Here is a 26373-nt window from a genome sequence, read left to right on the forward strand (position 1 = left end):
TTGTTGCTAAAAGCACTGACGAAACACCCATTTGAGCCTTTGAATGAAATCTCTCTGAAATATATGAATTGGAAAATTCTGTTTTTAGTGGCGGTCACTTCCGCAAGAAGGATCAGCGAGCTTCAGGCGTTGTACATCGAAGAACCATACCTGAAGATATTTACAGATAAGGTGGTTCTAAGGACTCATCCTGATTTCCTACCGAAAGTCGTCAGCACTTTTCACCTTAATCAGGAGATTATTCTTCCTTCGTTCTATCCAGATCCTAAAGGGGAAATAGAAGAAGAGTTGCATACTCTGGACTTAGTGAGAGGTATCACTATTTACTTACAGAGACTGGCTGATATAAGAAAATCGAAAAATTTATTTGTGATCTCCGATGGTCCAAGAAAAGGGATGTCACCTTCCAAGCAGACGATGGCGAGATGGATTCGTGATCTTATTACTTATGTTTACCAACAGGAAGGTCAGGAGGTTCCAGCTGTTATAAAGGCACACTCCACTAGGGCCATGGCGACGTCGTGGGCGAAAAAGGCTCAAACCTCGATTAAAGATATCTGTAATGCAGCTACTTGGAAGTCGATGCACACTTTCTCCAGGCATTATGCGCTGGATGTGTCAAAATCATGTTTTGGAGAGCGAGTTCTTAACAGTGCTCTGATTGATTAAATATATATTTTTTCTGGCATGTATTGTGTCCCTCCCTCTTTCTGCTTTGGTATATTGTCCCAAGGTCTTGGCTGCCATGGGGATCGTAGAAGAAAGGTAGAATTATACTCACCGATAATTCCTTTTCTTCCTAGAGATCCCATGGCAGCCACTAGTTGCCCGCCCCTTGTGTTTTTTTCAGGACCTAAGGAAGGAGACACTCAAAAAGACAAGAAGGAAGGGGTGGAGAGTCCATTTATGCAGGAAGGGGGAGGTCCTAGAAAAAAACAACCTGTCTAGCTGAAGGGAGAGGGATGAAATCCCAAGGTCTTGGCTGCCATGGGATCTCTAGGAAGAAAAGGAATTATCGGTGAGTATAATTCTACCTTTCTAGATGCACTTCAAGCAAATTAATAAAATCATTTGTGTTAATTGTTGTAAACAGTGTCCCCTCATTTTCATATCTACTTTATGACATTACTTTGATATAACTGAGAAATAATAATAATAATAATTTGAGGGAAATACAAAAAAAATAATTACTTTTTTAAAGATCAAAATAGTAGTTTTCTTTGGTTTATATGGTCCATAACTTACCCTACAGTATTTTATGTGTTATTAGTCGCAATTGTCTTGTCGTTTGAATCCGTTTACAATATAGTGCTTCAGAACATTAAGGGGGTCTTCAATCATTGACAAATATTTTGCACAGGGAAAAACAAAATGGCAATTTACGGCATTTTTAAAGCAAATATGATATGCGTTATTCAATCTCCCTGCCGATTTTTTTTGCCTGGGTGAACAATCCGGCACGGGCAAAAGCCAAGTTTATTCTGATAATTTGCTGCTGATCCACATTTTTTTTTTTTTACGAATTTGCAGGCATTTTCACATGATTTTGGGTTAGTTTTCATCCATGAAAAGGCATAGGCGAAAAAATATACTCAAAAACGGGCGTCAAAGCCTGTGAATGAATACGTATCAGTGAAACATTGCCGTTTTAATCGCCTGGCATGGATTGAATACTACACCCCTAAAGCTCTCATTTAGTCATTCTGAAACCCTTCTTACAGTATTATTGAATGTGCAATGAGCAGGATTGGCACCATGAAAATAGGGTAATGATGTATATAAACTCATAACTTAACCTTCTCACCTGAAAGTACATATAGTATAGTATAGATAGGCAGTATACATTTACGGCAGGATGAATAACACATGTCTATGCTGGGTATTCTATGCAGGCAGGTAGCTGGGAAACATGCTTCACAACAGCCTAAAGTTACACATTTAGACTCCATTTAGTTTTTTTAAGGGTTAAAAGCTTTTAAGCTGTGCTATATTTTATTCAAAGGGAAAGTAAACTAATTCCAGTTCTGTTTCCATGCAACCATGATTTGAGTCGGGAATTGATTTTGCTCATGATGATAAATGGTGCGCTGATTTTTAATCTGATATTTGCTATACTCTTTTTTTGGTAGAGGACAATAAGTGCTTTATAACTGTAACGTCAGGGGAGGAAATTACTGTTCTTATCTGAGATGAAGGTATGACAGATGTTCCAGCAGCTGACCCGAGCAGTACTGTGCAGTGCTCAACACATGTTACTTTTTTCCACCTGTGATATATTACGTACGGTTATTATTGAAAACGGTTATATATGAAGTCCTGTGTTATTACTCTTTTATCCTGATCAATCTTCTTTGTCTGAAGGCCCAGGTCGAAGCCAAGAAAGAGCATGAGGGTGCCGTCCAGCTGCTAGAGGTAAGGGGCAATGTACCTGTAATTGTCAGATTCCTTCTCACCCTGCATACTGTACATACAGTAGAACAGGATATTGCAATTAGCAGTTCCAAAAACACAGTTCATTCAGTGAAGGGGTATGAATTTCGGTACTTATGTAGTATCTGGGCTGCCGATTTCTAAATCGGGTCGGATCGGGAGATCGCATCGCATCGCATGCGACCATGCGATTCGATGCGATGCGATGCGATGACCCGATTTTTCCATAGGAATCAATGTTAAAATGGACTGAGTCCATTTTAACATGGAATTCAATGGGAAAAATGGGTCCTTTTCATACCCCTACTATCCAAGTGGGCATGGAGTTGGATATAAACCTGTGGCGAGCGTAGCGAGCCACCGAGCCCGAAGCGTGGCGAGCGAAGCGAGCCCCGCGAGGGGACGAATACCGTCCCCTCGCGGGGCTCGCCACGCTTCGGGCTCGGTGGCTCGCTACGCTCGCCACAGGTTTATATCCAACTCCATGCCCACTTGGATAGTAGGGGTATGAAAAGGACCCATTTTTCCATAGGAATCATTTTAACATTGATTCCTATGGAAAAATCGGGTCATCGCATCCGATATCGGATGCGATGCGATGCGATGCGATGCGATATCGCATCGCATCGCATCGCATCTGATTGTATGCCTTAACTTAAGGCATACAATCAAAAAATCGGCAGCCCAGATACTACATAAGTACCTGAATTTCTTCAAAACGTCATTACAGAAATCATGCATTAACAACATTTTGTTTTCGCTGTAAATATTTCCCTTTTTTGGCATATTTAAGCATATACTGTACCATGGAATTTTGTACGCAAATTTATACTTTCTATTCCATTCAGAATTATATAATTACCAACACCCCCTCTTAACTATTTGACACAAGAGGCTCAACCCTTTGAGCGCCAACATTGCTGTGAGGGATCCTCAGAATATCCACTAAAAATGCCAGCGTTGCTCACAGCGACTGTTCTTTTTTTGGGAGCAATATTTAACTAATCTTCAATTAATTGAATTGGCTGTATTTGCATTTTTAGCGGATATTTTGAGGTATCGATCACATCAACGTTAGCACTTAGGGATAAAGTAGGAGAGGAAGCGTAGAATACAAAGTACGATGTAAGAAACAAATGAAGACAAAATTTCCCTTATTTCTTATTTATAGATACATTCCATTATTTGTACAAATCATAATCTGAACTAGCTAAAGCATTGTAGTGTACAATAGATTGTGCCAAATAAGTCATTTAATTAAATATTTGTGCTGTAGTTATTTAATGGATATAATTTGCATGTATATTGATGTTATGGTTACTTCAGAGCTTTCCATTTGCCAAGTTTTTTTTAATCAAAAGGCTTTTATTAAATTAATAATTATACAGTATTTTCAATAAAAAGAACTAAAATAATAGTGAAAGTGCATTCAATGTATAAACTGATAGCAGGAACTATACAAGGTGACGTTCTTTTTCACCAGACAAAAATCAGCTCCATTCCCACAACTACTCCTTCTCTCTCCTCCAACAGTCCCAAGGAAGTGCCAAATGGTCATACATATGTTTCACTCTAGTGTACATTGACATGTTTTCTGGTACCTTTAGATGCTCATCTGCATCTCAGTAGTCTTTATGATAGAGGCGGATATTTGATCCCTCAAAGTCGGAAATATCAGTAGATTCTGCATACAATAGATCGAATTCCAATTGGATCTATTTACTGTTGTTAATTTTTTCCGACCTTCATAAACTATATTAAAGTCTGAAAAGTTGAGGATCAGGGAATCCACATCTTTTTAGGCAGAAACGGACGGTAATTGTAAAACTTAGCGGACATTTCCCAGGATTTGCCTTTTCAAAGAACCGAATCTGCAGCAGCGAGCCCTAACAAGAAAGTGCCGGGATTGAATAGGTGCTGGCCGATAGTACAGAGTACATGAACAAATAGACAAAACGTACAGTTCAAAACAAATTAACTGCATCAGCAAACAGCACTGAAATAAATATATTATGAAATAAATTTAATTGAAGGGAAAATGGAGTAGAAGATAGTTCAGATAAGAATAGGAAAAGCACATGAGGGAATAGGGCCCTGCAAGAAAGCTTACATTGTAAGGGAGATGTTCTGTTGGGTTTAAAGATGGCAAAGAAGGGGGCAAATCTGCTAAAATGTGGTGTCTACATACATGTGCAGTGGCTCATTGTCATGCTGAAAGAGCCTGAGTAAATGCATGACATGAACTGGTGATCTTTACAGATATATTAGGGTTCATAATAGGTGCTAGCTGAACACCCCCTACACCATAACACAGAAATTGCATGCCAGTTGAAAACAGCCTTCACCATAACAGGGCTACCGGACTATTGTTGACATACTGGGTCCATTATCTTGTGTGTTTGTGTCACTCTTATAAATTGTTTATATGCCCAAAATAATTGATACAATGACTTTTGGCCTTCAGCTCATTCCCTTTAGATGATAGGAACATGGCAGTATTCAAACACTGATATTTCTTGTAGTTACAAATTACATTTTGTAACTCTGCTGCATTGTTGCATGATGGTTACAATACATGTAAGGTGACACTGTCCACAATTATCCAGATTTTTTTGTCAACCACAGCAATAATGCATACTCAATGTCTTCCCTTAGACTGAGTGTGTTATTGCCTTTCACCCTTGAAATTATTGCATGTGAAAACCCAAATTTTGGATTGATTTTTGGTCTGACCATCTCTATTGCACCAACTATCAAGCCTCATTCAAACTTGATTACATCTTTATATACTTCCATCTACACTGTAAAGTATATAACAATGTATGGCAGAGAAAGGCTGAAGATACCATTTAATGCGCTGGTGAGGTAGCATGAATTGAAATTGAAGTGGCTGCCTCTGTTTTTCTAGCACGAGTGTATGGTATATGAAGAATGCTGATCATTTTGTTTAGCAGTTAACCACATGCACATAACAAACACAAAAGGGACAATTCAGTAGGGCATGTGTAAAGGCACTGACAATTATCCTCTGTCCTCTGTGTATACAGCCATGTGTCCCCTGTTTTAGAGGAATCATCCGGCCTCTGAGATGTCTTGTAGAAGCTGGGTGTCTATGGGGCTAATTATTAGTTGTACAGTAATGACACAGTGGCTGTGCATAATATTGCAAAAGCTGCAGGAGGCATCGTAAGTAAAAGACATCCACTGCAGGCATCTGAGATATGTGCAGATCAAATAAAATTAAATATTTATGGATATATAAATTTTATGTTAATCTCTGAATATGGTTCTATGTCAGAATAGTGGAAGGTGGTGTCCAGAATAGTTAAGACAGATGTAGGCAACATTGTTAGCGAAAAATCCAGTCTACTGCAATGAGAAATAGGAGATCAGTGCTATATATATATATATATATATATATATATATATATATATATATATATAAAAAAATAGCTGTTTCACTAATTGAGACTAAAGCAATTTATATGGTTTGGGTATGGGATACCGGTGCTTAGGATGCCATCATCAAGAAGTCCGACAGTGGCATTCCGAATGCTGATGTCAGAGTAAATATGCTATACCACTAACCCTCCCAGTCTGCAGCCTTAAGGTGCCCATACACTAGTAAGATTTATCTTCAGATCTGGCTGGTTGGAAGAAAAACATGGTTATGGATAAGTGACAGTTTGTCAGTTTTCCAGCATTTCCAAGCAAATGGTCAACTGTCATTTGCTCTCATCCATAACCATGTTTTTGTTCCAACCAGCCAGATCTGAAGATAAATCTGCATGTGTATGGCCACCTTAACCCTATCATGCCCCCCACAGAGCCTAAGTGCCCCCCACCACCCTTAGTACCTAATCTTAAATTTACCCCCCTAGTTCCTAATGCTAACTATGTGCCTAATTCAGCTTGGGTTGTAGTGTTGTGCCTGGCAGATCATGCCTTGCAATGTGCCCACAAAATTTTGCTGGCACATCACTATTGTGATCATACGTCACCAGCTGCAGCCAGCTGGCCATGTTAGTTGTTGCATCCAGAGCCCTCCCTATGAACACACAAGCCACGTTGTCCAGACAACTCCCATAAAATGCAGGCTCCCGCCTACAACTGATCGGTCACTTCCCCATCACGGCCCCTGTCGCTACTTAAACTGTGGTCGCGCATCGCAGAAACTGTATTAATCCCCGTAGTCCAGAGCTGAATTTCTCGTGAGGCACGTGCCTAGGGGTGGCACATGTTTGGGGGCGGCACTTGGATGCCTGTGATAGTACTGTCAGCCCAAAATGTACCAATAACTGCAAAATATCAACTGTACTGTACTATATTCCATCTTAAATAGAGTGTAAATGGATAGGACATGCAGATACTGCCCCTATAAACTGTCCTACTTAGTAAACATTATTGTTGTGCCTAGGGGCGCCCTCATCCCTAAATCCCCCCCTGCCGTAGTCCCCTTCATATCACACTCATTGCACTCTTGTTGCCGTCTGATTGCCAATTTCAGATCACTCTCTGATCCTCCATAACACTCTCGTCCTCCCTGAGCTCTGGATTGTGGGTCTTCCTGTCTGACTTCTGCCCCGGGTTGCTGACTCCTTGGGCTGAGTCAGATTAGCTGAATGCTTTTTAACCTCCCCTGTCCCGGCCACTGCACGTGGGGCAGAAGCCATACCAGACCAGTCTTTCCTCAGCTGCTATACATACAAAATAAGTATGTAACTATTAAAAAATGAAAGAGGATACAGTTAAGTGAAGAAATGTAAGGTGTTTTCTGACACTCACCACATGAGTCAATGCTTTCAAGTTAATTGTTGAAGCTATTAATAAAGCTATTCTGTTCATTATGTAATGTAAAACTATAAAACAAGTTTGCTTGCTGCGTATGCCAAAGTGTTTGCGTAGATATAGGTCTGGATATCCGCATTTCGGAGGAGGGCGAGCTTTCATGCTGTCACTACTAAACTTGAACCCATACCAAAATTTCAGCAATTTAAATTGAATTAAATTCTTATGAATAAATAAATTATAAAAATGTTTTCTATGAAATTCATTTGCATTTGGAAGAATTGACTCAAAAAAAATCACAGCTTTTTTTCTAATTCATTTGAGTAGGCATTGCTAATCATGTTAGCAGAAAATCCATACAAATGAATGGGAAATGCTCAACTAAGCAATTTTCACTGCCGGATGTTTGTTTATCCCTAAGCATCTAGGGAACTTCAGCCCCATTGAAGGAAATGGGCAGGCAACAAAGCAATGATGATCTGCTGGTACTTTTAATTCCCCAAAGTAATAGTCTGCTAATAATAATTTTGTTTTGCTTACTTTTATTTTTACAAACATATTTACTTATTTCATTGCTTAATATAGCAGTTTGCCATTCATTTCAATTGCCACCATGTTTATGGGGTTTCTGTAGATTACAGTTGAAAATTTCAATGACTGTTTTGCTTTTTAATATACCATTCTGTACATGTCATCGATTTTTTTGTGATTGAGAATTATAGGACCATTTTTATTTGGGATATTAATGATAGGGCTACAATATGTAGGTCGACAGTCAATAGGTTGACACCAAAAGGTCGATGTACACTAGGTAGACATTGTCAAAATGTTGACACAAGCAAAAGGTTGAAATGACAACAGTTGACCCATAAAAAGGTCCACATAGTTTTTTCAAGATGTTTTGTCAATGGCGACCTTTAGGTTTCGACTTGTGCACTGTCTATTCAATGATCCATACCCATTTTAGCTGGCAATTGGCGCATTTCATTTGTTAGTGTTATATTGGGTGCTGCTTATTTTGCAAGACTATCTAATACAGAATGGTTATTTAAGTAGATTAATGTAAGGATTCCATAGAGGGATAATGGGCCTTATTCTGGTTCACTTCTTCTGGCAAATTCCTTCTCAAATGGAAAAAAAACCATGTCCACTGCAGGGGGGCAGATGTAAAATGTGCAGAGAGAATTAGTGGCTGCTTTATTTTTACACTGCAATATAGATCTCACATTGAAGTAAAACCCCACCCAAATCTAACTCTCTCTGCACAAGTCTCTGCAGTGCACATGGTTTTGTCCATTTAAGAAGGAATTTGTCAGAAGGAGTGAACCAGAATAAGGCCCAATGTGATGTTTTTTCACATATAAGTGGAATTATCATATATATATATATATAAATATATATATATATAAATAAAACCGGCACTCCCAAATGCTGTATCCTTATATAGTGCCCCGGTGCCTTCCACATACGCTGACAGCGTAGATGTGACCTGTTGTACTTTGGCTTGAGAAAGGGGCTTGACCCCGAAATGTTGCCGTATGTTACATTAAACCACCAGTTGGTTTCATCGTTACCCTCGTCTCTGAGTGCCGCTTCTTCTGTGTTTATATATATATGTATTGTATATATATATATACACACACACAGATGGAGCCCTCCTCAGTATTCATTCAATATGAATAATCGCGATGTGCAGCGAATCCTGTTAGGATTTGCTGCACAGTCGCCGAGTTCCAGAGGGCTGGCGCATTCGCTGCCAACCCTCCCTGTCACCGTATTCAGTGCCGCAGGGGCTCACTGCCCCTGATGGTGAATTTTAGCCAGGGGACGGCGGCAGGCGAGGAGATGGACATACACAGATTTTGGCACTGAAATAGAATATGCAACATTATTGCGACCAGGCTGTGAGCATAAAATTATTGCTTCAAAGATGTTCTTTAAATTATGCATGTATCTCAATGTGGCCATCATATCAGTATGTTGATGGTGATGGCTGACTTTTTTTATTAAAGTTATATTTACAGTATCTACTACACCATTAGTAGTGGGAAACTTTTTTATGTAGACCCCTGCAAGAGAGGCCAGATCTCCTGCCTACTCCCTAATACAGAGAATTGCAGTTGTGTACAAAGAGGCAGGGCTTAATGATAAAATCCCTTAATACATCATTATTCTAAGACAGAGGCGGGTCTTAATCACGGAAAGGTCTGGCCCGTCCTCCCAATGTGACATTAGCGTCTCCTCTTCAGGCTTCTTAAAGTACACCTCATACATCTTCCCTCAGGGTGCAACGTAGCTGTAGATGCCTGGTGTGGCAGAAACTTCATCTTATAATCTATATCAAAGCTTATGAAAATATATCTGTGTCTGGTTTCATGACTGCCATGTTAGTTAGTAAACCTTATATTTCATGTCATTAATTTATGTAACTACTATAAGAGCACTTGGTCTTATGTTTTTACATACATACATAATGCTGGATAATAGCCACATTATTTGTAGTATAAAGCATTATACCAGAAAGACTTTTTTAGAAGGAGGAGTACCGCATCTTAACGAGAATTGTTAGTGGTATTTAGTTATATTGAGAGCTGTGATCTATATAAATGTTTATGGTGAAGGGAGGCCTCAGTGTTTATAATATCTGTCTCATTTACAGTAATGGATATTTTATCTCCTCTAAATCACTGTATCTGATAATTTCTCCCCCCATCAGCACCCTTACCAGGTACAACCTGGCGTCAGCCTTTTGTGTTTCTCTCCCTTATTCTCTTATGTCAGTTGGCAAAGAGCCTATCGCCTGTCACAGCATATGCGTTCATTGTAATATATTTATGTCTATATAATTTATATCAAGACCTCCTGGGTGGCAGTTGTCACGTTAAGAAGGGCATGTACTACGAAGTAATATGGTAAACACAGGGTAGTTTAAGTTGGAGCCTTTCCACCTTGGCAGTGTCACCCCTCCATTTGTGTATTGTGCCCACACGCTGCTAATAATAACCTTAGTAGGCAGACTGTGGATGCTGCATCCTCTGTTCTTCAGAGTGGGAGTATGGTGCTTAGTTCTGACATCATAGCAAGGCGCCACACTCCCCACAGATCTCAGCTTTGTAGCTATGATGAAGTTGCTGACTAAGGGGTTAAAAGCACTGTATGCCAGACAATATGTGACTTATTCTGTATTTTAGTCACCCCACTAATCATTGGCACTCGCCTGGGTAAAGAAAATGTTAATATGTCTTTTGTAGATTACATCCTGCTCGCTATATAAGGTTCTCTGCATTTCTCTGATGTACTGAAGTGTCATGCATGCATTACATGCCAATATATTTTAATTTATTTTTTTATTTTTATGTGAACTTTTGTGCATTATAAACTGTTCTGTTTTTTTTTTGTGTGTTCGATTGTTCTTTTATTTTGATATTGTGTTTTGTCTGGACTTACTGCTTTGCCTTTCACTCAGAACACTTTGGACAGCATGCAGGTATTTGAAATGTGTATTTGTTGTCCTGCCACCGCCATCTGCCTCTGTGCACGTTTCCTGTTGTTGAATCATTCTTATACGCGTGCATATTGTAGCCAGAGTTCGGCCCCAAGAGACGATCCCCTGGAATTTATTGACTCCTCTCCGCCAATAAGTGCCTTTATGCCGCCATGGACAACTGGCCTCATACTAACTGCACCATCTTTTTTTTAATGAACATACAGAGCCAGTAGTACAAAAGCTGGACTTAATCCCAGCCATCCAGGTTGACCAATTACTGTATAACAGGTTTGTGCCAAGGATATTTACAAAACTGGCCATGCTTTTTGCATGATCTTCAATGGTAATAAACGACAGGACACATCTATCTTGAATGTATCAATATACATGTGTCCTGTAGTTTAATACTATTGAAGACCATGTAGTGCATGTTAACGTTTAGTGGTAGACAAATGCTGAGATCCTTTTTAAGTTCTAATCTTTTTGTTTTTATACTCGGTCATTGCTTAGCATTTTGGTCTCAGCCACTGGGCATACTGTACACTCTTTAATGCCCTATAAATTTCCCTTAGAGATTATTGTGTGGCTTGTTATAACCTTTTACAAGGATTTCAGCAGGGACATATTCTGAATCCTTCTGTGAAGAGTTGATCATGAATTTATTTGGCTAAGTTTATCTCTTTTTACAGTCTCCGAGTAGTTTGCATCTAATAGATCTCCCTGTCTTCCCCTTTTTACTATTTTCTGGCTCTGATAGTCTTTTTAAGGTCAATTTATGCAGTGGAATGAGCAAATCCCATTTTTAAACACATTTAAGAAATAAAAAATCGAAGTTATAAGAATGGTTCAACAGCCTATAAACAGCTTATAAATAGTTGTTAACTTGAATTCAGATCACCTTCCAGATTTAATCAATACGTCATACTAAGGTAGATTCAACTAGCTTAATTTACACACATGTGGCACAAGTGACCTCATGTACAGCGTTATCATAAACACTGTGGGGGGAGATGTATCAAGACTTCTACAATACCGGTTCTTAACCTGGAACAAGTGTAGCCCCATGGTTTACAAGATGTGTAGCTCCAGTCTTTGTCATACAGTAGCATATTTTACTACATTGTGCATTAATTATGTGTTCCGTTCTAATAACAACAACAGAAGAGCCAAAAGCTGTTTGTCTATTTAGAATAGAAAGTCCTACAATTTTGCCATATATAGAAAAGTAAATTGGATGCTATGTTGCAGCAAATTATTAGAAATAAGTATTTTAACCTACTGAATATGTCACTTGCTTTAAAGTAAATTAGTCTTCAACAGACAAATTTACAGTCACTGGATCTTATATTGTCATATAGCGTAATATATAGCTCAAAAACTTGAATGGAAATACTCTAAAGAAGTGGTTCCAAAACTTGGATGTAGATGTACTATAGATCAATGGCGGTCATTCTGGTTCATCCTCCCTGCTGCGAATTCGCAACGGTGAGCGATGTTGATGAACTGCACTGGTGCATATTTGCTTATACGCATATGCAGCCCATCTGTGTGTGCGGACGCGGCGATTTGTGTAGTAGCCGGCTTGTTCACACAGTGCGGGTGGGGGCACATTGCCGCAGCCTGCAGTCGCGCCCATGGGAAAGCCCAGCATTTCATGGGCGTTTCCATGAAAAACCTAGGCTTTCCTATGGTAATTCGCTGGTGATATGACTACCGGAGGTGGACAACTGATGTCACCGAATGTCAGCTTTCCGCCCTCTTAGATCTAAGACACCAGAGAGTGTCTTAGATTTGCGAGCACTAGAGAAATCATTGGATGGTCCATCCATTTGCATGCATGTGGGTGAAACCTGTGTGCAGGTGTCGGGCGGGCGTTCGCATTTAAATGACCCGCAAAGCTGCGAATTTCGCAGCTTTGTGGGTCAATCAGAATGACCTCTAATATGTGATAGCACTAACTGGTTTGTGTATGTTCCTTTTCTTATCACTTAAAAAAACCTATCAGGTCTGGACTGCAGCTTTAATAAATAGCTGACCATCGTAAAAAAAAACTCAAACCAAATTGCATAAGAAGCGCTACCACAGACCGCAAATTTATTTTATTTAAAACATACTTAAAATGTAATTAACATTAATAAAAAATAACATGTATTACAGTCTAAAATATATCACAATAATTCCAAGAAATAGGAAAGGTGAGCTGTCGCCATGTAATTGTTTTTTCATTAGTGAGTTAGTATAAATTTCCTATATACTATATTACAATTCACAATTCCATCCAACTGGAAAACAAACAATTACATTAGGAGACGGCTCACCTTTGCTATGCCATATAATTGTAATGATTTTAAACTGTAATACACGTGGTGTTTTTTTATTATATTAATTTGAGTTTAATTATATTTTAAATTAAAGAAAATTGTTTGAAAATAATTGTTTGGTCTCTGTAGAGCGCTTCGAAAGCAATTTGGTTTGAGATGCACTATAACTCTTTACTGTAGTGAAGAAGGAAGCCATGTCACTGAGATGTATTAACATGGGTATGTGCGGCATCGGTACTTGTTTCCTAGCACAGTGCCCATCGCATCGCATACCATAAGGCATACGATGGTATGCGATGCGATGTTAGCCGATGTTATACAATTTTAAATTGTATACCATCAAATTGTATGCCATACAATGGTATACGATTTTAAATTGTATAAGCACCCTAATGGGTGTTTTCAACGTTAAATGTGCCCCCTATAAGATAAATAATTGTATAAGCACCGTAATAGGTGCTTACAATGTTAAAAGCACCCCCACGCTACCCGTACTATTAATGCCAACCCGAAGCGTGGCGAGCGCAGCGGTACGCGTCCTCCGACCTTTTCATAACCCCACTATCCACGTCGGCGTGGAGTTAATTTTATATAGTGTGGCGAGCGCAGTGTGCCACCGAGCCCGAAACGTGGCGAGCGCAGCGAGGGGACGCGGAATACATGTGAAGTAATGCGCGTCCCCTCGCGGGGCTCGCCACGCTTCGGGCACGGTGGCTCGCTGCGCTCGCCACACTACATAAGATCAACTCCACGCCGACGTGGATAGTGGGGGTATGAAAAGGTCGGAGGATGCGTACCACCGCCCCTCGCTTGCCACGCTTCGGGTTAACGTCGATACTGGGGGTGGCGCGGGGGTGCATTTAACATTGTAAGCACCCATTAGGGTGCTTATACAATTTAAAATCGCATCGCATGCCATACGCCCACATGCGATGCGATGAGATGCCATACAACTTAATGTCGATGTCGTGGGTGCCGTGCTAGGAAACAAGTACTGCGGGATCTCCTCTGCAGCTCAGAGCCAACAGACAGTGCTGACCTTGCAGTGGTGTATGGGCAACCAAACCTGCAGCTGTTGATATCAATAGTTGCAGATGTTGAAACTGTGAATGCTGCTGACCATTCCAAAAAAATTGGCTCCTGTTATTGGCATGCCCCTGTCACGGAGCCCGCTTCTCTTTCATACATGGGTGAGATGCAGTATCAACAAAGATGATGGCACTGATACCGCTTCTTCCCCTCATTGATGCTTCTCATATTTACCCCTGGGTGGTGTCACTTGCAATATGAAAGGGGTTACCTTGTCTTTACCGGTTCATTGCCACGTTGCTTGGCGGTGAGAACGGGTTCAACGGGTCAAGCGTCCCGTTTCCCGTTCACACTATGGAGGAGGCAGCGGTTGGAGCAACACCAGCTCTAAGTGCTGCCTCCACCCCTGCCCCCGATGATGCGCCGACTCTCCGCCGTGCCCCCGGATGAAGTCAGCGAACTGGCAATAATGCCGATTCGCTATGGGGATGTCCCAACATGCAGAAAGTTTAGAACCACTGCTCTAGAGTATGTTTCATCCTTCATCATAAGAGGCTGTTACAGGAGCCTAAACATGGTCTATAATATTGTGACATGTTGTAGATGAGGATGAAGTGAACACTGACATATTCCAGTAAAAGTTCAGTCAACATAATAAATTAATCTCTAACTCAGATCGATAAGCTACCCAGCAGACATGAAAAACTGACCTTTACTCTGCAATACCTGGATATGTCACACTGCTTAATAAACAGACACATCATTTCATTGTTACAGAATGTGTGTTTGATCCTGTTATGCAGAATGTTTCTTTCATTGTCCAAGGTCATAGTGGGGTTTTATGTTACATGCTTTTTATTTTAGTTCCACTTTAAGAGAAGCTGTATTCATTTTGCCTTCTTTTAGCATATTACACAGTAGGTAAAAAAAGCAGCAAAATAGTACAGTAGCTACAGTATGTTCTATTTCACATGCAGTGAGTTAGTGGGATTATCATTCAAATTCTATATGGGGAATAAAAGGTGCGGTGATCTGAATTCAAACACTTACCTGTATTTTCTAGAGGTTGCAGCTCTACGTTTATTATTCTGTTGCTTGCAGTAGCTATAGATCTTTAAAGTAATATGTACAGTATGTTATATTAATAGGGCGTTGACTGTTAAAATTGTTTATTTATTGGTGTTTTGACATACCATATCTAAAAATATCCTATTACTATGATTTTAACATCTTTAACCTTGCAACAAATGTTTATGTCTCAGTCTACAAGAAATACTGGAAATTTGTACACCCCATTAAAGGCATTACATATAGCTGTACAGTGCTTCTAACATTCTAAAGGTTTCCTGTGACCGCACACAGTACATTGCTTTTAACAGAACTGTATTCTTCCAGTGCAGACTACTAAATTTGTTACAATCACCAATATTTTGTTATACGAAAGAGTGCAAGATTCGGGTTGATAGGGGGAATTTAAAGTTATACGAGGGGAAATCTAATTTGAACGCTATCTTAAAACTATACAAACTTTATAAGTAATTGGACAAAGTAAGGGGGATATATATATATATATATATATATATATAAATCAAAGGTTGGGTAGAGATGAAGTACTAACCAATCAGCCTCTGACATTTTACAGGCTGTGCTTGATTGGTAGTTTATCTCTTTCCACTTTATCTCTCTCCACTTTACAGTATCTCAATCTAAGGCTTAAGCCGTTCACACATTGGGAGATTGTTCTATCTGCCTACATCGTCAAAATGGCTTAGAAGGTTTGCCTGAATCGCCCTGTGTGAACACAGAGGGCAATAGCGATGCGCTAACCCACAGCATTGCTATCGCCCAGCCAAATAGACACCGGGAAAGAATATTTTGTCTAGACCTGTAGTGTCTATTGGGCTGTACGTGCAGGCTGCTGCTGGGGATGGCCGCCGTCTTCTCTCCTGCAGCGGCACAGCGATTCTTACTAAGCCAACTCTCTTAGTCATGATCACCCATCTGCAGCCTGTGTGTACATCCCTTTAGTTGATAGCACCCCAAGGTTTGATAAATTCTCACCTTAATTACTCTAAAGTCTAACTTCCCCATAACCCTTTATGGCCCAATGTCCTTTAAAATGTAAAATTGTAGAAAATGTATTGCGTAGATTGTATTGAGATGACGGTTGCCATTAATATCCCAGTGTCCATTTAGATGTAAATACTGTAAACATTTTCTTGCAGATTTTACGTTATCAAAATATCAAATGAGAACTAATAACAATTATGGTATACCAGCAGGTGTATGGGTCATTGGGTCGACCCTCCAAAGGTCGACATGCATTAGGTTGACCACAGAAGGTTGACATGGCTGAGCTAGACACCTGATATAGGTCAGCATGCTTAAGGTGTACACAAGCATTAGGTCGACAGTCAAAATGTCGACATAGGTTTGTCACTTTTTGGTCCTGAATGTCGACATGGACACTATCTGTGCACTGTGTCCCCTTGCATGGCTCGCTGTGTTCGCCATGCTTCGGACATGGTGCCACGCCACACTCTGCACACTGTTCTATTCTCCCTCCATACCCTAGTGGATGGTAGGGCATGACATACAGCCTATCGACATATGTCGACAAAAAAAAGGGGGGAAACTGCATGTCGACCTATTTCAGGGGTAGACCTAAGCCATGTCGACCTTTTGTGTGTCGACCCAACGACCGTATACTGTACCAGCTCCAATGCTTAATGAGTGAGAACTACCAAAAAGATCATAACACATATTTGGGATGGTTTCTTACTATAGGGCCTCATATGTCTGCTTTACCAATGTCATAACTGGGATACACCAGGAACATACTGTGGGTCATAAAGGGTTAATCACCCCAAAGTCTAACAATCCAAAGTCTAGCTCTTTCTTTTTTAATATGGTTTATGCAACAACTTGAAAAATATATTGCAAACAAACTATTCCATTTTTCTCCTTACCTATAAACTAATTGTAGAACAAACATTGTGATCCCCATGTCACATGTATGCAGTGAAGGCAGCCATTTTGAAATCTTATCCAGTAAAACATGTAGTCTATTCAATCAGTATGTGTTCTTCCAATCCTGAGGAGCTTAGTTTTTGGCCCAGTAATTACACTCCGTCCCAGTAAACTGATAAACTGTTTCCTCATATATTTTAGCTACAAAATGTCTGCCTTTACTGTTTCTAAGCATGTTTATGACTATGCTTTCTCAATTGGAAATTGTTCATTTTATTCAAAGAGCTGCACATTTTTGTAGGCCAAGGTTCGAGACCTGGAAGAGAAATGCCGGACACAAAGCCAACAGTTTAATCTCCTATCTCGGGAGCTCGAAAAGTTCCGTCAACAAGCAGGAAAAATTGACTTGTTTAGTGGCAACGTGGTCTTTAATTCTGATGTACCAGGCTCCCCAAATAAGGCTCTCACCCAGTTAATGAATGGAATAGCCACTTCAATAGGAAAAGGTGAGTTTGAGCAGATTTTGAGTAATTGAATTTGGCAATGAACATTAAATATGTTATGCTGAAGCAATTAAAGGGATGTAATAATGGTTCATATTCTATTATTGAATTGAATAACATGTAAAGGTATTATTAGGGCCTCTATTAGAATGGGCCCTTTTCCAAGCAGAGGTTAGCATTAGCAACAGTCATGTGCAGTGCACTTAGATCAAAAACGTAAAGTTAAAATTCTAAAAAGCCATACTGCCTTAAAAGTGGACCTGTGTCACATATACCATGGAGGCAGCCATCTTGCAGGTTTAAAAAGAAATAAGACCTATCTATTCATTCAAGTACAGGTGACAGAGACCGAAGGCGAGATGTAATAGGGTGCAATTCTTTTTGAATATGCAATTTTCTTTTAGTAAAAAATGTCCTAAATCGCACGTTTACCAAAAATTGCACATGTAGCAGTGTGCAATTTGCAGTAAAATTGCAGGTTTTGCCGTGACCTAATAAAGTACCTCTCCCCCAGACTTCATCCATCCAGGGCTTAAGCCAGGCTGTCCCCAGTGCCCCTGGGTGGTGCATACCTCCCAACTTTTGCAGATGCCGGGGAGGGACAGGGCGCGCGCTGGAGGTGCGGGGTTTTCGCCGCTGTGGGAGCATGCCCAGCAGCTCTGAGCTGCTGGCCAGCCCCCCTGCCTGCAAGAATAGACGCTGTGCATATGCTCACAGCGTCTATTCACGGACTACAGGGGGGACTCCCAACTGCCCCCGCCACGGGACACTGCCGGCGGCGGGATGGACTTGGGAATCTCCCAAAATATCGGGACATTCCCGCGATAAGCGGGACAGTTGGGAGGTATGTGGTGGATGCTGACCTGATTATTTTGTGGTTAAAATAGAACTCAAAATGTAAAATGTTGTTTTGCTGTGGAACACCAGGTCCCAGCAAGCCTCCCCTGAATGCAGGGAGTTGTCGAACCACAAGTCCTAGCATGCGGTGGCATTAAAGGGCCCACTGGTAGTTCTACAGCATGACCAATAAATACACCATAACACCCAGAAAAGTAGGGCTTTATTAACATACATGCATATACCCATTCACACACACAAACATACATACTCCCCTCCCCCGGCTCCAATACAGGTCTGTCTTCTTCTCAAGTAGGGCTCCAGGGGGTTTAAAAAACATTTTATTTTACCACAAAACCTCATACTTCCGTTTCTAAAAAAAATAATTGCATATTCCCATTACTAAAAATGGCACCTTTACTAATAATTGCATATTCCCAGTACTAAAAAAAAAAAAAATCTGAGGAAATCACAAGTGATATCTTAATTTGGCTAAACATTTGCATCCTATTACATGTGCGATTTTCGGACAAAAATCGCAAATGTGAAATGTGCGATATGGTGTGATTTTTTTCTTAGCTGTCTAAAAAGATTGCACCCTATTACATCTTGCCCCAAGGCATTGCCTGGATAACTACAAGCACAGCATGCTCTGAGAGCTGCAATATAAATAAGAGGTATAGCAGCGCTAGTTTTACAATGTAGAAAATTTATTACACAATAAAAACAAGAATAAGAATAAAAATAAATAATAAAAAATTCATTGAACCAATTGGTAAAAAACAATGACAAAGTATATAGTGAAACTGGACCCAATAATATTCACCGATGCTGAACGATGTTGAGACCTGCTTCTGATCCAAGGGAAATGATGGGGGGGGGGGGGGAAAAGGAGAGTCCTATTGCGGCCACTTGAATGGTGTCCTGTAGCGGAGATGTTTGAAGTAGACTGCAACCGATGGCAAGTGTGGAATTAGCCTAATCGGGAGTCCCGCTGATGTAGGAACAGGTATCCAGACAAGGAATGTTGGCTTGAGGTACTCGTGGAAGTCAGCTGTTGATCAGAAGTTTTTAGCAGGTGAGACAGTCCTTGGTGCAAATGGTGGTGTTGGGGGTAAGGTGGGTCCAGGCACAGGGTATCACCAACGCGTTTCGCAGTTCTCAGACTGCTTTGTCAAGGTGTTTGTTTGGTCAATGGGAGCCATTTTTATACCTAACTTCCCATATGTTCATTTGCATACCATATTGGTTCAAAGGTACAAAAATGTATAAAAACACTAAATGGAACTTACTCGGAGACAGAGAATATTATACTTAATTTACATTGATGGTATCATAGTGATTTAATATGAAAATAAGCCAGAAAACGTAATAATAGCATAAAATATATATGAAGCACTTCCGGGTTAAGGTTCAGACATTGACAACATTGTAACTTCCGGTTTCGTGCTGTTCATATTTAGGGGACCCATTATTGTGATCTACGGTGGTGGTGTAGTGCATATTGCACCTATCAGGAGCATAATAGGCCTACACAATAAGTACCCAGTTACTCACATTTCTTTTGAGGCCGTGAGGATATAATTTAGGGCGATCGTCGTAACCGGAAGTGACGTTGCGCCCGGCTTTTGCCGGTGCGCGCGTCATATCCTGTCCGGCGGTATACATGTTATGTTGTCCTGGTTACTTGGCTCAATCCGAAGTGATGTTACGTTAATGGGTACTGGGCTGTAACAGTGACATGACGTTGTCATGGATACTGAGCCGAGTCGGAAGTGACGTTGCGCTAAGTTACAGCGCACACGTCACGTCCAATCAGGTCAGTTATGGTGCTTTTTTCCGGCTTATTGGAACGCAGAGGTGCGTGTCATTCTGCGCTCTCATTACTTCCGGATATTATTTTCCTATGTACGTTGTCTTGGCAACACCTGCAAGTAAATGGAGGTATGCCGAGTCTGACCCAATGGGGAACAAGGACATCACAGTGATGAATGTGCGGTATAGCACATATAGAGTCCAGATACGTTTTTAGATAGATAAATAGGATATTTTGTCTATGGTGACTCTGTTATTCAGGGAAGGTTACAGGGATTATATTATTATAAGAAGGTGGGGATATAAGTCATAATCACATCAGGGACATATTTATAATATAGACATTAATAAAGAAAAATGACATACATATGATATGTATCTTTAGTTCATTTATAATCAATGATTGGAAGTCATTATTCCTATATACACTTAAATTGAACAGTAGGTGGTCTGCAGTTGAATCATAAGAGTCTACAATAAGCAGTTTCTAAAATAATTATCGGGAAATTCTGTGGCATTGGCACAAAAAAATAATACAATAAACATTTTTTAACAAGTAAATATCAAGCATATAGATCAAGAGATTTTGACAAGAGATAAGTCTAACGACCAGGGAAAACTGATTTTACTCCGGAGGCAACCTTTGTGGTGCTTCTATTCTTGAATTGAAAAAAAGTGCAGAAAAATATATATATATATACAAGAAAATACAGAAAAAACATATATAAAAAATTATATATACACAAAAGAAAATATATACATATATCACATGCATATACCTTCAGTTATAAATGAAGGGAGAAAGGAACAGATAATAATTTTTTAGAAAACTCCTAAGTTTATTATGGTTATTGGAAAAACTAAATGTGGGGGGAGGGAAGGGAAACCAGAAAGAGAAATTTGATGTATTATTGAAAACCAACAGAGTGCACCTCTCTCAGAGGACAACATTAAGCTCAAGAGAGTCATTCAGGCCATTTGGGTGAAGGGAATTGAATTTAAAAATCCAGTAGATTTCTTGGCTACACAGGGTCCTAAATCTATTACCACCTCTTTTACTGATATCTATCTGTTCTATACCTAATATACTAAGATCTTTAGGGTCGCTTCTATGGTGTTCAAAAAAATGGCGGGATACACTGTGTAACAGATTTTTGTTTATAATGTTTCTGCGGTGTTCTAGAAATCTTACTCGTAAGGGTCTGGTGGTTCTACCCACGTATCTTAAACCGCATGTGCATGTTAGGAGATAAATTACATGATCACTGTTACAATTTATAAAATTCTTGATAATATAAGGGTTCTTTTCCCCTTCAATATTAATAGATTTGATTTTATTTTGAATGTACCCACAGGTGATGTATGCGTTACGTCCACATTTGTAACACCCCTGTATTTTGTTAGGTAGCCACATGTTAGGGATTCCTGATGTTATATTTGGATCTTTAGGGTTGGGTTTTACCTCTTTCAATTCGCTTGGGGCCAATAAAGTTTTCAGGGTTTTGTTTCTTTTAAAAATAAATGATGGTTTATCAGGGAGTATATCTCTTAGAGTATGGTCTTGTTTTAATATTTCAAAATTTTTCTGTTCAATATTTTTAATCTCTTTATATTGGGAGTTAAAAGTGGAGATGAAAGAGATGTTTTTATCCTCTATTTGATTGGTCTGTTTTTTCTTTTTTTGACTTTTTTGGACCAATAATGTATTTCTATCATATTTTTTAACTTCCTCTATCGCATTGTTGACCAGGTCTTTGGGATAGCCTCTGGAGATGAAAGATTTGGCTAGATCTGTCGCCTGAGATTTAAATGAATATAGATCTGAACAGTTACGCCTCAGACGGAGCATTTGGCCCCTGGGAATATTTTTCTTCCAAGACGGATGATGAGCACTTTGATAGTGCAAATATGAATCCGTATTGACGGTTTTTTTGTAGTTGGAGGTATAGATTTTATTTCATCTGGCTTCCAAACTAATGTCCAAAAAGTCCATTTTGCAAGGGTGAAAAGAATGTGTAAATTTAAGATTGTGTAAGTTGGAATTAAGGTATGTGACAAAAGTGAGTGCTGAAGATAGATCCCCATCCCAAACAATAAAAAGATCATCTATGTAACGGCCATAGAGGACCAGGTTCGCTTCCCAGCCGCCTCCCCATACCAGGAGGTCTTCTACCTCCCCCATGTAGAGGTTGGCATAGCTGGGTGCGAACCTGGTCCCCATGGCCGTTCCCATAGTCTGTAAATAGTGGGTGTTGAGAAATGAAAAATAATTGTGATTAAGTATGAAAGTAATAGAATCAATGATAAATTGAATATGTTCCACACTGAGGTCCCCATCATTGTAGAGTCTTTTCTCTACCGCTCTAATGCCCAGTTGGTGGGGAATGTTGGAATAAAGACTTTGTACATCCAAAGTTAGGAATGCATATGTGTCCTTCCACTCTATCTGTTCAATTAGATTTAAAAAATGAGTGGTATCTTTTATGTGAGACCTCAGTGTGGACACCCGTGGTTGTAAATAAGTGTCAACGTAATGGGAAAGATTGGAAGTAAGGGACCCAACACCAGAAATAATAGGACGGCCAGGGGGTGAGGTGAGGGATTTGTGTATCTTGGGGAGGTGATAATATACAGGAGTAATTGGATGATTAGTCAAGAGGAAGCGGAATTCATCTTTTGTGATGATATTCGCTTCAAGTGCTTGATCGAGCAATATTCCCAGGGATTTTAAAAAATTTCGGAGTGGGATCTGAGGGTAATTTCTCATAAGTCCCCTCATCCTCAAGCTGTCTCAGAGCCTCACAGATGTAGTCCTCACGATTTTGAATAATTATCTCCCCCCCCCCCTTATCCGCCTGTTTTATTGTAATAGAGCTATCTTTGATTAGTTTGTTAAGAGTCATTTTCTCGTATCTTGTCAAGTTATCTTTTAATACTTTTCTTTTTGTGTTTTGTGTAGAACATATGTTTTTAAAATCTTCCAGGGTTAATCTATAGAAGCTTTCTATAAAAGTGCCTTTCGATTTAATCGGAAAGAAATCAGATTTATTTTTAATGGAGCTCTTGTCTATATCAAACAGTTTTTGAATAGGTTGTTCTGGATTATTTTCTTCCAAGAGCGTTATTAGTGAGGAGAGGGCTTCATCATCTTCATTGTCAAGGAGGATGGGCACTGAGGGATCTTTATTCATTTTTAGTTTTTTATTAGCAAAATATTTCTGCCTGCAGAGTGTCCTTACAAATCTGTTCAGTTCCACAAATAAATTAAAAATATTTGCTGGGGTGGTGGGTGAAAATTTTAAACCTTTGTTAAGCAGTTTCGTCTCTTCCCGTGAGAGGGGTCTAGAGGATAAATTAAAAATTGTTTTAGGCTGATCTTCGGATAATTTATTTTTTAATCTTTTTAATTGAATTTTCTTGCCCCCCCTTCTCCCTCTACACTTGAAAACCTTCTCCTTTTGGGGGTCCCTTCCCTGAGATCTTTTTCCAGGTAATAATTCCTTCTTTGGGGTACGTCTAAAAAATCCTGGTCTCTTCTAGAGTCATTGTAATTCTTTCTGGATTCTGGATCTTTGGGTCTAGCTCCCTGTGCTCTGTAGGAATTTTTTCTATAAGGACGGTCCCTATTCGGGTGGTCCCTTCTGTGTTCAAAATTGGGACTGGAATCATAGACCCTAAGGTTCTTAATTTTTTCTGATTGTTTCTGATATGGGGGATCTTTATTATATGTTCTCTGTTTATATTTATCCCTAAATGCTCTAATATTGCCTGAGTTGTAATCATCTAGGTCTCGTTGGAATTTTTTACATTTATTGTCAATGATGTTCTGTTCGAACTTAGTAATTTTCTCAATAGTAATTAAATCTCTTTCTTTATACTCTGTTGTATGGTTAAAAGCTTCAAGTTTATTTTTAAGGGTCTCTATTTGTGCCTCGAATGATTTTGTTTTCTGTATTCTAAATTCAATCACCAGTTCCAGAAGCATAAAGGAACATTTGTCCAGCACCGAATCCCATTTTTCTTGGAAATTACCATCACCATTAAAAATTGAAGGCTTAAAAAGCCTTAGGCCTCTGGGAATCATTTTCTTATCTAAATACTTAAGTATTTAGATAAGAAAATGATTCCCAGAGGCCTAAGGCTTTTTAAGCCTTCAATTTTTAATGGTGATGGTAATTTCCAAGAAAAATGGGATTCGGTGCTGGACAAATGTTCCTTTATGCTTCTGGAACTGGTGATTGAATTTAGAATACAGAAAACAAAATCATTCGAGGCACAAATAGAGACCCTTAAAAATAAACTTGAAGCTTTTAACCATACAACAGAGTATAAAGAAAGAGATTTAATTACTATTGAGAAAATTACTAAGTTCGAACAGAACATCATTGACAATAAATGTAAAAAATTCCAACGAGACCTAGATGATTACAACTCAGGCAATATTAGAGCATTTAGGGATAAATATAAACAGAGAACATATAATAAAGATCCCCCATATCAGAAACAATCAGAAAAAATTAAGAACCTTAGGGTCTATGATTCCAGTCCCAATTTTGAACACAGAAGGGACCACCCGAATAGGGACCGTCCTTATAGAAAAAATTCCTACAGAGCACAGGGAGCTAGACCCAAAGATCCAGAATCCAGAAAGAATTACAATGACTCTAGAAGAGACCAGGATTTTTTAGACGTACCCCAAAGAAGGAATTATTACCTGGAAAAAGATCTCAGGGAAGGGACCCCCAAAAGGAGAAGGTTTTCAAGTGTAGAGGGAGAAGGGGGGGCAAGAAAATTCAATTAAAAAGATTAAAAAATAAATTATCCGAAGATCAGCCTAAAACAATTTTTAATTTATCCTCTAGACCCCTCTCACGGGAAGAGACGAAACTGCTTAACAAAGGTTTAAAATTTTCACCCACCACCCCAGCAAATATTTTTAATTTATTTGTGGAACTAAACAGATTTGTAAGGACACTCTGCAGGCAGAAATATTTTGCTAATAAAAAACTAAAAATGAATAAAGATCCCTCAGTGCCCATCCTCCTTGACAATGAAGATGATGAAGCCCTCTCCTCACTAATAACGCTCTTGGAAGAAAATAATCCAGAACAACCTATTCAAAAACTGTTTGATATAGACAAGAGCTCCATTAAAAATAAATCTGATTTCTTTCCGATTAAATCGAAAGGCACTTTTATAGAAAGCTTCTATAGATTAACCCTGGAAGATTTTAAAAACATATGTTCTACACAAAACACAAAAAGAAAAGTATTAAAAGATAACTTGACAAGATACGAGAAAATGACTCTTAACAAACTAATCAAAGATAGCTCTATTACAATAAAACAGGCGGATAAGGGGGGGGGATAATTATTCAAAATCGTGAGGACTACATCTGTGAGGCTCTGAGACAGCTTGAGGATGAGGGGACTTATGAGAAATTACCCTCAGATCCCACTCCGAAATTTTTAAAATCCCTGGGAATATTGCTCGATCAAGCACTTGAAGCGAATATCATCACAAAAGATGAATTCCGCTTCCTCTTGACTAATCATCCAATTACTCCTGTATATTATCACCTCCCCAAGATACACAAATCCCTCACCTCACCCCCTGGCCGTCCTATTATTTCTGGTGTTGGGTCCCTTACTTCCAATCTTTCCCATTACGTTGACACTTATTTACAACCACGGGTGTCCACACTGAGGTCTCACATAAAAGATACCACTCATTTTTTAAATCTAATTGAACAGATAGAGTGGAAGGACACATATGCATTCCTAACTTTGGATGTACAAAGTCTTTATTCCAACATTCCCCACCAACTGGGCATTAGAGCGGTAGAGAAAAGACTCTACAATGATGGGGACCTCAGTGTGGAACATATTCAATTTATCATTGATTCTATTACTTTCATACTTAATCACAATTATTTTTCATTTCTCAACACCCACTATTTACAGACTATGGGAACGGCCATGGGGACCAGGTTCGCACCCAGCTATGCCAACCTCTACATGGGGGAGGTAGAAGACCTCCTGGTATGGGGAGGCGGCTGGGAAGCGAACCTGGTCCTCTATGGCCGTTACATAGATGATCTTTTTATTGTTTGGGATGGGGATCTATCTTCAGCACTCACTTTTGTCACATACCTTAATTCCAACTTACACAATCTTAAATTTACACATTCTTT

The 26373-nt window shown here is 39.4% G+C and overlaps 1 protein-coding gene across 18 annotated transcripts in view; it reads left to right on the forward strand.

Annotated features, from left to right (window-relative positions):
* Nucleotides 1–26373, forward strand: part of RIMBP2 (RIMS binding protein 2) — a 359110-nt gene that overhangs the window by 228677 nt on the left and 104060 nt on the right. For 13 of the 18 annotated variants that reach the window (XM_083150351.1, XM_083150314.1, XM_083150342.1 and 10 more), the window contains 3 exons: nt 2362–2412; nt 10685–10705; nt 17327–17531. In XM_083150351.1, the coding sequence (XP_083006477.1) occupies nt 2362–2412; nt 10685–10705; nt 17327–17531 (277 nt within the window). The remainder of the gene's footprint in view (nt 1–2361; nt 2413–10684; nt 10706–17326; nt 17532–26373) is intronic. The other 5 variants (XM_083150360.1, XM_083150332.1, XM_083150448.1 and 2 more) reach the window with 1 other exon arrangement.

Source organism: Crinia signifera, chromosome 1 (genome assembly GCF_055691185.1).
Source record: "Crinia signifera chromosome 1, ASM5569118v1, whole genome shotgun sequence".
In the NCBI taxonomy this organism is placed as follows: domain Eukaryota; kingdom Metazoa; phylum Chordata; class Amphibia; order Anura; family Myobatrachidae; genus Crinia; species Crinia signifera.